This window comes from Vombatus ursinus, unplaced genomic scaffold (genome assembly GCF_900497805.2).
Source record: "Vombatus ursinus unplaced genomic scaffold, bare-nosed wombat genome assembly UNPS02014798.1, whole genome shotgun sequence".
Classification (NCBI taxonomy): domain Eukaryota; kingdom Metazoa; phylum Chordata; class Mammalia; order Diprotodontia; family Vombatidae; genus Vombatus; species Vombatus ursinus.
Genome location: NW_020954576.1, coordinates 52,025,206 through 52,042,161, shown reverse-complemented (window position 1 = coordinate 52,042,161; position 16,956 = coordinate 52,025,206). Strand labels below are relative to the sequence as shown.

Sequence of the window (16,956 nt, the reverse complement as noted above, 5' to 3'; positions counted from 1 at the left end):
TCTTTCTACCTTACCTGCTCCCTCTACCTTTCATACAAAATCCCTTATTAACCTCTTTTCTTATTCAATCTCTTCTCTTCAAAAACTTTTTCCCAGTCTGTCCACACATTTGCATTGCTCTTCTAAGGCAAAGATTGTATCTCCTTGTTCTTTAATTCTTAAATTTGTGTGTGTGTCTGTGTGTCTGTGTGTTGCTGACATGAGTTTGGGGAAATTCCAGTGTGGAAACTCTCCATTGAAGCAAATTGGCAATAGGTCTGTAAATTAAAGTCTCAGACAATTCCCTTGGGTCACTGAGAGGTTAAGTAATTTGTCCTAGGAACATAGCTAGTTGGCATTCATAGTTGCTAGTTGGCACTTGACATTTATAACTCCATGGCAAGCCCTCTACCTGCTATGCCATGCTTCCTCTCTAATCTTTTAAACATCTTTTCAAAACATGCCCCTTCTAGTAAGACTCCCTAGGATGTTGTGAGTAGCAATGGCTTATTCAAACTTCTTCTGTGAAATGCATTTTCCCCAGTAATTCTCTACTGTTGCCACTCTTTAATGCCAAAGGGAAGTGGCCTCAATCTAATGTGTAATTGAAAAAAGCAAAAAGTCCAAGAAAATAATGGTGAAGTAAGTTTGTAACATGACTGTTTTGATCTAGAAAGCCTTGCTGTCCTTGGATTCTACCTTCCTGTCTAAATCTGGGAATGAATCTACTGCAGACTCAATGTCAGAAATGAAGAATCAGATCACTGATGAGGTAAGGGAGCCCACTGGGATGAGGAAAATCATGGTAGTACCCGATGCATCAAACTGTCTCTCAGTCAGTCATTTGGTCCTTCAGCCAACAGCAGCATGGATTTTATTCTCTTTGGGCACAGAACACAGTGGGGTCATGCTAACTCAATAAATAACTCTGGTCCCAGCTTGAGATGGAAGTGGAAAGAGCATAGAACTGGGAGTGCAGAAACTGTTTATGCCTATTACCTACTGCCCAGATACCTAAGCTTAGGCAAGTGACTTAGGCAAGAGCTTCTTAGGGCTTCAATTTCCCTATCTGTACATTGGGGGAAATAACACTTGTATTGTAAACCCAGTAGGATTGTTACAAGAATCCAATCAGTTAATGGATTTGAAAATACTTTGAAAAATCTGTCAAGTACTATATCTGTACAAGGAAGGCATTCTTATTATCGAGTATTGGGGTTAATGGTGGGAGAAACAAAGGAAATAGAAGACCTAGAGAGTTTATAATGTACTTGAACAAATATATCTCCTATATATGGAACTGGTTATCAAAGGAAGGAAGGAAAAATGAAGGAAGGAAAGAAGGAAAAAATGAAAGAAGGAAGGAAGCAAAGAAACAAGCAATTATTAAGCACCTACTTTGTGCCATGCAGCGTGTAGAGTGTTTTATACCATTATCTCAGAAGACAAGGAAAGAGAGTCTTTGGTTCTCTCCACCTAGATTAGCATCATCACCCTACATACCAAACAAGGAAAGGAGTGGGTAAGCCAGACAGATAGAAGATACTATAGAGATCATCTAGTGCAACAAACTCATTTTGTAAATGGGGAAACTGAGGTAGAGAGTGCTTAAGAGATTACATCAAGGTCACATAGCTAATAAGAAGCAGACCTAAGATTCAGATTTGTCTGTTTGCTCCAGATTCAGCATCCTTTCCACTACATCTCCTTGCCTTTTAGTAAGTCTTCATATGGTGCTTGACTGCTACTTAGAATAATCAGGAATGGATCCCACAAGGAAAAGATACATGCTGCTCTTCATCCTGATTAATGAATAGAATCTGGTAAAGGAATTCGCTATTGTGAGCCACCTTATAATAATCATCCCAATGGGACTAAGTTTTGTATGTTGGTGAGAAAAGGCAAACCTAGAATAATAGTAATAGGTTCAATTGACAATATTTATAGAGTGTTTCTTTTACTGAGAGTCATTCATAGCATAGTGGATGAAGAGCTGAGCTCTGACTCTGGAATGCTTGGGATGAAGTCCTGCCTCTCACACTAACTGCAGGGGCACCCTGGGCCAAGTCACTTAATCTCTCCACGCTCTAGGCAACTTCCCAAAAATGTATGTTACAGAAAAGATGCTGATCCATATTGGTAGAGATAATAACTTTTCATTTGGGACATCTATGTTTCAATGAAATTGTAGCTTCAGTCGCTCTCCCCTTCTTTACCAAAAGTATAAACTTTGGTGAGGCATGTAGTGTAAGCATCATCACTCATATCTTACAGATGAGTAAACTGGTCACATAGTTAATAAACGGCAGGGTGGGTATCCAACCCCAAATCTCATGATTCCAATCCCTATTCCACTATAACAGATTGTCTCTCAATAAATCCAAGAGAGGTACCGGTAAAAATATGGATGCCAATGAAAAGAGAGAGGCATTATTTGTTCAAATCAACTGAGGAGGCATTGCAAAATGAATAGAGGACCAGCTTCTGAGTCAGAAAGATATGGATTCAAGTCTTACCACTGACACATACTGGACATTTGACTAGGGACGAGTCACTTAACCTCTCAGTGCCTCCAGGCAACTCCCCAACACATAAGAAATAGCAGAAGAGTTGTTGATCTGCTTTGGTAGAGGAGTTCCTTAGGCCAATAAAACCACAATTCTGGCAAACAGTGTACTCTACAAGAGTCTATAAGCATCAGAAGACCAAATTGGGAGAAAAAGCCTTGCATGTCCAATTGGCAAAATAGGAAAAAGTTATTGCTGAGGAAAGGTGGAAAAAGAAAACAGCTCAATTGAGAACAGGAATTCCAGTAAATTAGGATGTAAATTAGGAACTATCTTTTGTGGTGGGTTTTGAGTAGTCCTAGAAAGGTCCCTACTCCCCAAAATACCTGACCCCTCTCCATATGCTTGGATGCCATGTGGCCTAAAATTCTAACATTTTGTTCCATGCTTTGGACGAGGTACTGACCTATCCAGGGGTCTTCTTTTCAAAATACAAAAATCCATTCATTCATTCAACAATATTTCTGAGTGTTATCCATTGGAAATACAAAGATAGAGAAGACATAATCACTGCTTAAAATTCAGTAGGAGAGATTATATGCAGTATGAAATAGCAGTAAATGCTATGAAAGATGTGCTAACAAAGTATTTTTGGAGTTTGGAAGAGGAACTCTCTGTTAGAAAGTTGAACAATGGCCTTGTGGAAGAGGTAGCATTACAAGTGGGTCTTGAAAAAGTGGCATTTTCATAAGGAGAGATATAAGGAAGGAACATCTTCCATGAGAAGAAAAATTGTCAGACATCAATGGGCAGCATTATGGAGACTACAGATTAAGATGTATAATGAAGTAAGTCCAACATGCTAAAATAATATTCTTCAAGAATTAGCAGAGCTATAAGGTGGAAGACAGGTTCAACTTGTCTTGATTGATTCTAGAAGATAAAACTGCAAAATGGATGAAAATTTCAAGGAGGCGGATTTAGTCTTGCTGTAATTTAAAAAACACTTTCCCAACAATTAGGACTGTATCATAGTGCAACGGACTTCCTCAGGAAGTAATGAGTTCCCCCTCACGGGAAGACTTAAAGTAGAAGTTGGTAACTTACATTTATAGAATGCTATTGTGAGGATTCTTGGTCAGTTTCTGGTCCAATACAGTTATGAGATTTTTTTTTTATTCTGTGCATTGAATGGAAGGAACTGGGGATGTTTAGCCTAGAGAAGAGAACAGTGTTAGGGGTGAGGTTGGGTGGTGATAACTGTACTCTACTATTTGAAGAGCTATTACAGAGAAGAGAGTTGATACTCTCATAGCTTGACCATAGAAGGTACAATTTAAACTAAGGGGTAGAAGGTGTAGACATAATTTAACTCAATATAAGGAAGAAGTTCCTAACTATGAAAACTATGTAAAAATGGATTATTTTGCTTCATGGGGTACTGAGCTTCTTGTCACTGGAAGTGTGCATATAGAATCTACATCCTGGGAATGCAATAAAAGAAATTTAAGGTTTTGGGAAAGATTGGTCTAGAAAATCTCTAAGATCTCATTCAATTCTAACATTGTAAGATTCTAGAAAGCACCTGGAAATCCACTACTGCAAAATGGTACATTAATGTTGTAAATTATAAGGGGATAAGGGCATAAAAAGATGAAGTGGGGACCAAAAATAAAGATCACCACTCTAAAACTTTGCTGAAAGTTGCCCCAAAACAGCAAGAGAATTTTAGAAAGCAGAAAGAACTTCTGTTTTTAAAACAGTTTTAGGGGCAGCTAGGTGAGAGTGGATAGAGCACTGGACCTGGAGTCAGGAGGACCTGAGTTCAAATCTGGCCTCAAACACTCACTAGCTAGTTGTGTGACCCTAGGCAAGTCACCTAACCCCCATTGCTTCCAAAGTAAAAAACAAAACACAAAAAACAACTTTTAATGGAACTCAAAGCCAACAATATGAAGCCCTTTAAATAAATTAGTAGAGAATCAATTGATCAGTATACATTTATTATGTGTCAGGCACTATGCTAAGTGCTGGGATATAAAAAGTGGCAAAAAGACTGCCCCTGCTTTCAAGAGGCTTGCTACTAATAGTGGAGACAACATGCAAACAAATATATACAAAACAAGCTATATATAGGATAAATAGGAAACAATTAATAGAAGGAAAGCACTAGAATTAAGAGGAGTTTGAAAAGATTTACTGTAAAAGATGAGATTTTTAGTTGAGACTTCAATAGAAGCTAATGAACTTGGTAGGAGGAGTTGAGAAGAAAGAGCATTCAAGGCATGGGAGACGGCCAGAGAAAGTGCCCAGAACAGAAAGATAAAGTGTCCTATTTGTGACATAGCCAGGAGGCTACAGTCACTGATCAAAGAGTATTTGGGCGGGGGGGAGGAGTATAAGTAGATTGGGAAGGTAGGAGGGGGCCAAGTTAGGAAGAATTTTAAATGCCAAACAGAATGTTTTGTATTTGCTCTTGGAGGCAATAGGGGCCACTGGAATTTATTGAATAGGGGGATTGAGATGGTTGGATTTGTGCTTTAGGAAAACCACTTTTTGGTTGAATGGAAGATGGATTGGAGTGTGGAAAGACTTGAGCCAAACAGACCCACCAGCAGACTATTGCAATAGTCCAGATGCATAAATCTTAACATATTTATCTATATCCTCTATATTTGTCACTTTAATAGTAGATAATAGTCTATTACTTTGATGCAACACTACTGTTTAGTCTTTTAACATGTCAACTATTGATAATTTTTTATTATTAAAAAAAAGCAGCCATGTACATTTTTGGACAGATAAGAGTTTCCCTCCCCTTTTAATAACTTCCTTTCCTAACTTCACCTCCAATGAAATACCCGTCATTTATCTCATTGCAGCCTGGAAGTGACCTTTGTTCTCAGAAGTTTCACAATCTCTGATAGAATCTACGAAGTTAGAGTTGCTTCAAGTAAAAATTAAATGATGGACTGCATGTTTATTATCTTAGGACTAACCTTTCTAATCAAAAGTCTGCCCATAGGATGAAGAAATTTTGACTACAGAAACTTTTTTGGGGGAGTGAGGCAGTCAGGGTTAAGTGACTTGCCCACGGTCACACAGCTAGTAAGTGTCAAGTGTCTGAGGCTAAATTTGAACTCAGGTCTTTCTGTACAGCAACTTTCGAAATTACTTTCTAAACTAGAGAGGAATTTTGGTCTGAAATAAGAAAGGGAATATCGATACCACCGCCATTAACACCCCCAGCAGCAGCAACACTACCACCAAAAACAACAGCAGTAGCAAACCCAGATCCTATGCTGGAGCTTTACTAACATCCTTAGAATGTAGTCCCAGTAATAGGATCATTGGATGCAGAGATACAATCAATTTTGTAAGTTGTTGTACAGTTGTATTGCCCTCCAAAAAGATCACCTTTTTGTGATCCTATTATGCTACAGGTATTGAACTGCTTTAAAGCCACAAAGACCTAGGTTCAAACCCTGTCTTTGACACATAACTGATTGTGTGACTCTAGACAAATAGCTTAATCTCTCAGTACTCTCCAAGATTATGAATTGCAGAGGAAATACCAGTCTGCATCACTAGAGGGAGCTTTCTTTACTGGGCTCTTTCCTACACTAATGGAATCATTGATTCCTATTCCTTTCTCCACTGCTATGATATGTGATGTGATAGACCACCTGCTTCTCCACAGCCTCACCAATTTTCATGACTGCTATTTTAAACTTTTGGTTGGACAATTTGATGTGTTTAATATAGTACTTCAGAGTTGTTTTAATTCACATTTACGATTTTAAGACAGTTTAAATAACTTTAAATGACTAATGTATATTCCCACTTTTGAAAATTACATGTTCATATTTTGTGACCATTTATCCAATGTGAAATTACTGTTTTAATTTTTATCATCTTTATAGAACCAAGCTGTCAGATTTTTATCAGATAACTTTATTATAATAATTTCCAACATGTTTTTTTTTTAAATTTGGTTATATTTATTTTGCTGCACGACATCTTTTTTTCTCACATATATTAAATTCATTTATTCTGCCAGCAATTTTTATACATTTTATAGACAAAATGTTTTCTAACTCTCCACAAATGAAATAAAACTATTATTTTTCTTCCATTTTAATAATTTATTTTGCGCTCATGTTATTGTTATCAGAAGGAAATATTTTGAGTTGTGGCTCTAAATCCATTTTTTTCTGTCAAATGCCTATATAACTTTTACAAGAGTTTTTATTCCTTTCTCTGAAAGTTTTATAATCTTTAGTTGGTGAAACACTGATTTCCTATATCTATTTGGTGTATAGAGTACATGAGGAGGAGTAATGTGACATCAACCTAAGAAGACAGATTGGAATCAGATTGTGAAGGGCTTTAACTGCCAAAGAGGAGCATGTATTTTATTGCTGAGGCAATAGAAAACCACTGAGGCTTTGTGAGCAGGGGAGCAACATGGTCAGGGCCATGCTTTAGGATTATCAATTGGAAAACCATGGAGAGAATGGATTGAACATGGAAACCCTTGAGGAAGGAAGACCAATTAAGAGGTTATTATAATAGTCCCAATGAAAGGCGGTGAGGGTATAAGCTACAGTAATCACTATGAGTAGAGAGAAAGGGAAGATGGGGAGAGGTGTTGTGGGTTACAATCGACAGAACTTGGCAAATGATTGGCTATGTGGAGTGAAGGAGAATGAAGAGTGTAGGAGAGCCGCAGCTCCATGGTTGCAAACCTTGTAATGGTCTTGACAGAAATAGGGAAGGTTAAGAGAGGGGTGGGTTTAAGGGACCCACATTTAAAATTTTTATATATTTTATATTATACTATCAGCAGGTATTTCTATTTTTTCAGAAAAAAGTCTGTGAAATTTGATTTTTTATTGTATATAAATAAAATTTCTCTTTATATTATATATAGTCTATATGCATTTATAGATAAATTAGATATGTAATGTAGATGATATATAAGACATATAGATAATTGATATATAATATATGTGTCTATATGCATATATATAATATATAGATAATCTCTCTGTATATTACATATAGTGTATATATAATCTAGATAGATTGGATATGTAATATAGATAGATGAAATGTAAGACATATAGATAGTTTATATGTATGTGACTATTGTGTATATGTAGTATATAAATAAAATCAATGTATCACATATAATCTATGTATACATGTACATATATTACATATAATCTGTATATAGGTAGATAAGATATGTAATATGGACAGATGATATATAAAATATATAGGTAGCTTACATGCCTATGTGTGTATATATGTAGTATATAAATAAGAATACCTATATATTATATATAATCTATATACATATAGATAGATTAGATATATAATATAGATAGATTATATCTAAGATATATAGATAGCTTATACATGTGTCTATGTGTATATATGTAGCATATAAATAAAATAGCTCAATATAACATAGATTAGATGTATAACATAAATGATATGTAAGATATGTAGATTATATATGTGCATCTATGTGCACAGACACATATATATATATAATCTCTTATTCTAGTGGCTTTAAGAATTTTCTTTCTCATTGTAGTTCGTCATAGTTTGATGATGTACTGCAGTGAATTGAATTTTAAGTTTCTGTGAACTTCAGTGGTTAGAGTTTTGTGGATTGCATTTGTTTTTCAGTCAACAAGTATCTATTAAGTGTTTATTATATGTTAGGCACTGTGCCAAATGCTGGAGATACAAAGAAAGTAAAAGGAAAACAAAACAAAATAGTCCTTGCCTTCAAAGAGCTCATATTCTAATGGGTGAAGCAACATGAAAATAGTGGGGTGGACAACGAGATGCATACAGGTTAGATGAAAAAGATTCTCGAAGAGGAAGGCACTAGCAGGGAGGAGCTCTGAAAAGGCCTCCTGCAAAAGGTAAGATTTGAGTTGACTCTTGAAGAAAGTCAGAAAAGTGAGGTGGAGATGAAGAAGGAGTACATCCTAGCCATGAGGAAAAAGCAACACTAAAGCAGTGTTTTGTCTGAAGAACATCAAAGAGGCCACTGTAGCTGGTCATAGATGTAAGAAAAAGAAGAATGTATAAGGAAACTTGAAAGGTAGGAAGGGGCTAGGTTACGAAGGGTTTTAAATGCCAAGCAGAGGACATTGTGTTTAATCTTGGAGGTAATAGAGGCAATAAATTGCAAGTCATGTCATCATCTCCCTGATGTCATGATCCTCTTCTAGAATGAAGGACACACTACACACACAAAATAGAGTTTTATTCTAAGTAAATGGTCATGGACATACCTATACTTTAAGAAAAATAATTTTTGCAGTTAAGTGTAAGATGCGTATTTGTTATTTAGCTTTTATGATATTCTGGGAAATTTTCTTGAATAATTGAAATATAATCATTCAATTCTTTTCTATTTTACATTTTTCTAAACCTCATTAATTTGGTGCTGGCATGGTATAAAGCAGTGATTCTTAAACAGTGGATCATGACCCCATATGGAGTCGCAAAAATTTTGGCAACAGTGAAAGGTTTCTGAATATGTGACTACCAAAAATTAATTCAAAATCAAATGCATTATGAATCTGAAGTGTTTCTGGGAGCTCTTGCCCATGTTGCATAATGTAACTTCACTGAAGCCTTGGTTATGAACTCACAACATGCACACTTTGCACTGTGCATGCCCTCAGGCCACGCAATACAGATGAAACACTGCCGAAATGCAAAATCATGAGTGGAAAAAGTTTAAGAAGCCTTGGTATAGAGGAAAGATTGCTGGATTTGGAGTCAGAGGTCTTAGGTTTCAATTCCATCTCTGCCACTTATTACCTGTGTGATGTTGGGCACAATTTTTTTTCTTTTTTTAATTTTTCTTGGTTTTGTTTTTATTTTTTTTAGCTCTAGTTATGGGAGCCTAATTCCTTTTCTTTAATTTTATTGTCTTCTTAGCAGTCCTAAATTTCTTTTGAAATTACAACAGTCAAGAGAATATCCCAAACCTCAACTATAGGGCAGATGTGGAGAAATACTCTGGACAAGATGGTATCAATATGAAGTCAGGGTAAAACTGTGAAGCCACTGCCTAAAATGAGTAACCTGCTGTTAGCAGTCTCCATTTTGTTGCAGGACTATCAGATAACCTCTAGGACTTCTCCTTGCCTTCATCCAAGATAAAGATTCAGTGGAGACCTTGGGAATTACAGACTGTAGTGAACTATGATAGAAGTCAGGAATTGATAAACATATATTATCATTGTATACTGAAGCATAATCTGTTGGGGAAAAGTCAACATGGTTAATGCATGGGGAAGAGAAGGGAACAAGCATTTATAAAGCATCTATTATATGTCAAGCACTGTGCTAAACGCTTTACAGACCTCGTGAGATAGATGCTGTTATGATTTCCATTTTATCATTGAGGAAACTGAAGCAAACAGAATTTAAGTGACATACCCAGGGTCACACAGCTATTAAGAATCTGAGGCTGGATTTGAGCTCAGGCCTTCCTGACTCCAGGTCTAGTACTCTATGCATTGCACCATCCAGCTGAAAAAAATCTATGATTGTTCTTAGGAATTTGTAAGCATATTTCTAGGGAGAGCTCCTGAATATTATTTATTTGAACTTTTGAAAATGATTTGACAGGATTCTATGTGAAAGATAATAAAAAGAACTCCGAAGGAAATGACACTGATGTTTTGTTGAGGATGGGGAGATATCTTAACTGTAAATAGGAAATAGTAATTAGGATTTAACAGAGAGAACTGTTACCAGTAGTTGGAGGTTATAGAAAGATTTTTTTTTAGACTAGTTAAGACTGAATTTCCTAAAACTTCAACCTGTGTAAAAATTTAATGGGCTACCTTGGGGGTTGAAGGAGGTATTGAAATACTGATCCTTGGAAATGTGAAAAGATTAGACAGCTACCAGTTAGAAATACTAGAGGAAGTATCCTTGTGGGTTGTAAGAACATAGATTAGACGCCCTCTATGGTTCCAGACACATGCTAGCTCCTCAAAGGCTGTATGACAAACAAGCCTCCTTCTCCTTTCAAGATAAAAACATCTTTGGTGCTTCAACTGATGTTCTGATGGCATGGCTTAAGCCTTCTCAGAATCTTGGCCCATTTCTTGTGAATATGGTCCACAAGTTTACTAGAATCCTTCTGACTGATACCCCTAATAATTTCTGCCATAAATACAATTTATGTTACCCTGACCTCTGAGCCACTCTCCTTTAACCATACTTCCTTCTTCACCTTCTAATGAAATATTTATCGAAGAAATCTGGGATGGAAACAATTGCCTAGACCGTTCAGAATGAATGAATGAACCCCAACTTCCTCAGTGCAGAGAATCGAGGCTTTTTTTCCCCTTCCTCACTCTAGGTCATTCCCTGGAGGCAGCTTCCTTTAGAGAACCTCACCATGGTCACTGAGTTCTGGTTGCTGGGCTTTTCTGACCTTCAGGAAATGCAATTTGCTCTCTTTGCTGTCATTCTCTGCCTCTACATGGTCATACTGGGTGGAAACATCACCATTATCACCACAGTCCACCTAGAGAACAGCCTCCACACCCCCATGTATTTCTTCTTGGGCATTCTTTCTGCCTCTGAGACCTGCTACACCTTGGTCATCTTACCCAAGATGCTCCTCAACCTCCTATCTGTGCTCAGGACAATATCGTTCATCAGTTGTGCCACCCAAATGTTCTTCTTTCTTGGTTTTGCAATCACCAACTGCTTGTTGTTGGGTGTGATGGGTTATGACCGCTTCACTGCCATCTGTCACCCCCTGCGCTACCCAATTCTCATGAGCTGGTGGTTATGCAAGTTGATGGCAGCCACTTGTGGTGTGAGTGGCTTTCTGATTTCAATGGTGGGTACGTTTTTGGTCTTCAGCCTACCCTTCTGCAACTCCAACAGGGTCAATCACTACTTCTGTGACATTGCACCTGTTATTCATCTTGCCTGTGGGGACCCCTACATCAATGAGGTGATCATATTCATTGGTGGGGTTATGATACTCATGGTCCCCTTGACTTTCATCTGTATCATCTATGGCTTCATTGTCAGAACTATCTTAAGGATCCCATCAACTGAAGGGAAAAAGAAAGCTTTTTCTACCTGCGCTTCCCACCTCACAGTGGTTGTGGTCCACTATGGATGTGCATCTTTTGTCTACTTGAGGCCCTCATCCAGGTACACATCTGGCAAGGATCGGTTGGTGACAGTGACTTACACCATCATCACTCCCTTATTGAATCCTTTGGTTTACAGTCTCAGGAACAAGGATGTCCAGATGGCCATTCGGAAGGTGATAAGCTGGGGAGGATTTTCTCCTAAAAACATATAATTTAGATATTACAGAACTGTATACAAATATCCAAAAGCTACTGGTAATAGACTTAGCTCTGGTTTATGTGCTATTATAAGGTCTTGATGCTTTTCAAACCTGTGTAAAATTTTTTTGCCCTGACCTCCTACTGCAGTGAGGATAACATACTAGGGAAAAGTTCACCATGTATTTTCAGAGCTACTATGGGAAGAATTGTGTCCAACCGTCTAATCCTCCACTAGGCTCAGAAAGATTTTAGCATGGTCTTTTAAGAAGTGATTGTTACATTTTAGTTCTCCTGTGAAACATGTCATTGTGTCAATGGAGTGCAGTCTCAGGGCAAATATTATTTCAGCTATAATTGGAGTTATCTTTGAAAGGCATTCTCGTCATAACCTTAAGTGTTACTGGAAAACTGACCCTAGATATGTAGGAACGGTACCAACTACTGCTCAGACACCAGACACCTTGGGAGTAGATCTCTCTCTCTCTCTCTCTGTCTCTGTCTCTGTTTCTCTCTCTCTCTGTCTCTCTGCCTCTCTCTGTCTCTCTCTGTGTCTCTCTGTCTGTCTGTCTCTGTCTCTGTCTCTCTCTTTCTCTGCCTTCCCCAGTCAATCTAATCAATCTAACCAAGTCCAAGTTATCATATTTATTTAGTGTCAGTAAGACATAATGCTAAGCACTGGAGATTCAAATACAAAGCAAACAAACCAACAGACAAGCAAAAAGCATGGATCACATCTCTGAGGAACTTACATTCTTTTGGGACCACACATGTAAACAGATACACATATGCAAAATATTTGAAGAGAAGGGAAAGAGAATTAACAACTAGATCAATCAGCAATAAAACTAAAAAAATAAAGGCATAAACATAAGATGAAAGACTATAATCCTCATTTATTGAAAACAGGTGGTTTACTAAGAAAGCCTTAACTAAGAAATTTCAGTAAAATAGCAAGATTCAAAATAACCTCACAAAAATGAATGACATCTCTGTATATCTAGTAGGAAAGAATAGGAAAGGAAATTTCATTTAAAATAACAACAACAACAACAACAACAAAAGAATAAAATATCTGAGAGCCAATCTCAAAGGCACACTCAAGACCTGTACAGATGCAAGTACAAAACACTCTTCAATGAAATAAAGAATGATTCAAGTAAGCTGCATTGAGGGGAGAATTTTCAGTTCTCCTCAAAATGTAATAAAAATGATGATCCTACCTAAATTGATTCATAAGTTTTGTATTTTTCCAATCAAACTAAGAAGGGAATATTTAATAGAAATGGAAAATTATATAAAAATTCCTTTGGAGGAACTAAAGACCTAGAATCACAAGTGAACTAATAGAAGAAAAAAAGTAGGAATAAGGAAGAAATAACACTTCCAGAACACAAGCAAAACTATTTGGTCCACATTAAAAAATAGAAAAGCAGAAAAGACTAGATGAGGAAAAGTCAAAAGAAATTAATCTCAATAATCCAGTGTTCAGTAAATTATTTGGGGAAGAAGTGCCAATTTTACAAGAACTGTTGAGAAAACTGGACAGCAGTTCAGTATAAATTAGATTTAGACCCAGTTTATGCCATATGTCAGAATATACTAAAAATGGACATATGGCCTGAGTATTAAAGGTTATACCAATTAAAAAAAAAAGATCTTGAAGAGAACCAGATCAGAAGCCTTTCACATCTATATCTAGAAGAGAATTCTGAGCTTAATCAGGGATAAAAGTAATCACAAAAGATAAAATAGATAATCTTGATTGGCCAAAATTTTAATGTTTTTGAATAAACAAAATCAAAACTGTTGATTGAGGAAAAATCTTCATATAGAAGTTTGATATTGAATGTATATTGAGAACTAACTCAAACATAAAAGACCAAGAGTTAACCTCCAGAATAACCAAATGATATGAACAATCAGTTTCTAAAAGAACTATAAACTTTTAATAATCATATTAAGGAATACTCCAAATCACTAATAAAAAGAGAAATGAAAATCAAAATAATTTTGAAGGTTGACCTCATACACAGTAAACTGGCAAAGATGACAAAAGATACAAATAGTCAGTGCTAGAAGAGCTGTGAAAGGGTAGGTGAACCAAAGTATTGCTAGTAAAGCTTGAGAATTGATCCAACCACTCCGGAAGTTAATTTAGAATTATAGTGAAAAAAAAGTTACTGGAATATCCACATATTTTGACCTAGAGTTACCACTCCCAGGCATATAAGCCATGGTTAAAGATTGATAAGTCCAATATCTACCTTTTAGTAAAGCAAAGAACTAGGAACAAAGAAGCTATTTGTTCGGTGGAACTGTGGAATAAAGGTGGGCCAGTACTTCTAACCATACAGTAGAAGTAAGAATTCCAACCTTGGCATCAGACCAAGGCCAAGCCAACTGTTTTATAACTAATCCCAGAGTGGCTTCTTGAATTCTCAGGTTTAGTCTCCAGGCTCAGACCAGAACTGATGTCACTTTGAATTTACAGAGTCTTCTAGTTCCTTAACAAGAACCAGGATTGACAACCATGTACTGTATCTCCATTCAGAGGACAAATGTTCAGTTGTTTCACCTAGACCCAAATCTGGGTCTGGATCCTAGAAAGGGAACCGTTCAAAGGAAAGGCTATCAGACCATGCAGTTGATCAGAATGCCACTTGAAGACCATCCAGAGAAAACAGTGGAAAAAAGGAAGAAAGGAAAGAAGGAAGGAAAAAAAGAAAGAAGAAAAGAAAGGAAGAAAGAAAGGAAGGAAAGAAAAAATGAAACAAGCATTTATTAAACACCTACTTTGTATCTATGCACTGTGCTAAGCACTTTACAAATGTTATCTCATTTGAGCTTCATAACAATCATGGGAGGTGGGTGCTATTATTATCCATATGTTACAGTTGAGGAAACTGAGGTAGAAAGAGGCGAAATGACTTGCCCAGGATCCCATAGATAGTGAGTGTATGAGGGCACATTTGAACTCAGGTCTTCCTGCCTCCAGACTGAGTACTCTACTCACTGTGCCGCTTAGCTGCCTCTTTGAGTTAAGCAAAGATAAAATGTTTACATTCTAATGAGAGAAATGATAAAGTGTGCCCCCAGAACCCTAATATCATCAGGAATCATATGTGCAGTTAACTAAGACAGAGAACCTGGGAGTGGTTTTGTTATGTTTTGATAATCTTAGAAAAAGAAGGAAAAGAGAGGCAGAAAAGTGATATACTAGGGAAGAAAGATAAAGAAAGGGTGGGAGAATGAGTAGGATGCACAAGCGGAAGTCTACATAAATGAGGAAAGGGTTGGGAGGGCAGTGATACAGCTGTCTGTCTGTCTGTCTGTCTCTCTCTCTCACTTACACACACACACACACACACACACACACAATTTGATGCAGGAATATTTTCAACCCAATAGAGAAACAGAATTGTGAAAATATTAGATTTCATAGAACCCTAGTGATTATTGAATGGGAATGAAAAACAGTATACACATTTATCAGCTGTTACTGAGACTTTTACAAGAAGTAGTTATGTGTTAAAGCATAAAAACTTCATGAACAAATGCAGCAAAAGAGAAATATTAACCATATCCTTTACTAATGACAATGCAAAAAATATATTCAATAAAGATCCATTGAAGAAACAATGAAAATTAATAGGGACTAAATAAATTCTAAAGACCTGGTGAGTCAAAGAATGTCATGGAAACAAGAGAAAACTTCTTTAAAGATAATGACAACAATGAGAACATTCCAAAATTTTTGATATGCTGCCAAAGTCCTTAGGGCATGCAATTAAACAAAGAAACAAAACAAAATGACAAAAGTAACAAAAATGAGAAAATTAACAAATTAAAAAACCCAAACTAAAAACCAAAATTCTAATTCTGAAAATCAAAAAGATAATAATAAAAGTAAAAGCAAAAAATACCTTCTTGAATTAATAAATATGACTAGGTTTATTTTAAACCAACAAAACCCAAATTGTTGGCATCATAGATAAAGAAGAATTAATAATAATGAAGAAATGTGGAAAATATTAGAAACAATTTTGCCCTACCATATGTCAATAAAACTGACAACTTAGATGAAATGGATGAATATTTACAAAAATATAAAATGCGCAGATTAACAGAATAAAGAGAGAATTTCAAATAACCAAGTCTCAGAAATAGAAATTAAACAAGTCACAAATAGGTTACCAAATGGAAGGGGTGGAGTTGGGGGGAGAAAAAAATAACTTTGGGATCTGTTGTATTTATAAACAAATTTTATCAAAGATTCAAAAAACAATCCTAATATTATATAAACTCTTTCCAAAAATGTGAAAAAATGATCTTAAGAAATCCCATCTGTAATAAGAATATAATATTAATACCTAAGCCAGGGAATGTCAAAACAGAGAAAGAAAATTAAGGACTAATGTCATTAGTGAGTGGGGACACAAATATCTTAAATAAAATGACATCAAGAAAACTATAGCAAATTATCACAAAGCTTATATGCTACAGTCAGGTTGGACTTTTACTAGGAATACAAAACTAGTTCAGTATTAGAAATACTATAAACATAACATGCCACATTAATTACAATAAAATTTTAGATCACATGAATTTTTATAAGACCTACATGTACATACATACATTAGATACTATATGTGTGTATACAAATATATATACATACATATGTATTCAACTCATTATTAAAATCACAGAAATAAACCTAATTTTTCCTACACTGATTTCCAGGTTTCCTTAAAATTTTTGAGGATCAGTGACTCCTTATCCCAGTAACTAGGGGTTTCTATGTTTATCAAACAATAGACTACTAGATTTGTTTGATTCTGTATGTAAAGTAAAGTATGTAATGTTCCACAGATGTTGTTCAGTTGTTTTAGTCATGTCTGACTCTTTGTGGCAAAGATGCTGGAGTCATTTGCCATTTCCTTCTCCAACTCATTTTATGGATGAGGATACTGAGGCAAAGGGAGTTAAGTGTCCAGGGTCACACAACTAGTAAGTACCTGAAGTCAGATTTGAATGCAGGAAGATGAGTCTTCCTGACTTCAGATTGGCATTCTACTCACTGTGCCACATGGCTGCCCATCTTCCAT

At 36.2% G+C, this 16,956-nt stretch overlaps 1 protein-coding gene across 1 annotated transcript; it reads left to right on the top strand.

Annotated features, from left to right (window-relative positions):
* Positions 1–718: 718 nt before the first annotated feature.
* On the top strand, positions 719–15,842 carry LOC114049434 (olfactory receptor 10R2-like). Its single transcript, XM_027870694.1, has 3 exons — positions 719–751; positions 10,897–11,823; positions 15,801–15,842. The coding sequence occupies exons 1-3, from the start codon at positions 719–721 to the stop codon at positions 15,840–15,842; spliced, it is 1,002 nt and encodes a 333-aa protein (XP_027726495.1).
* The last annotated feature ends 1,114 nt before the right edge of the window (positions 15,843–16,956 follow it).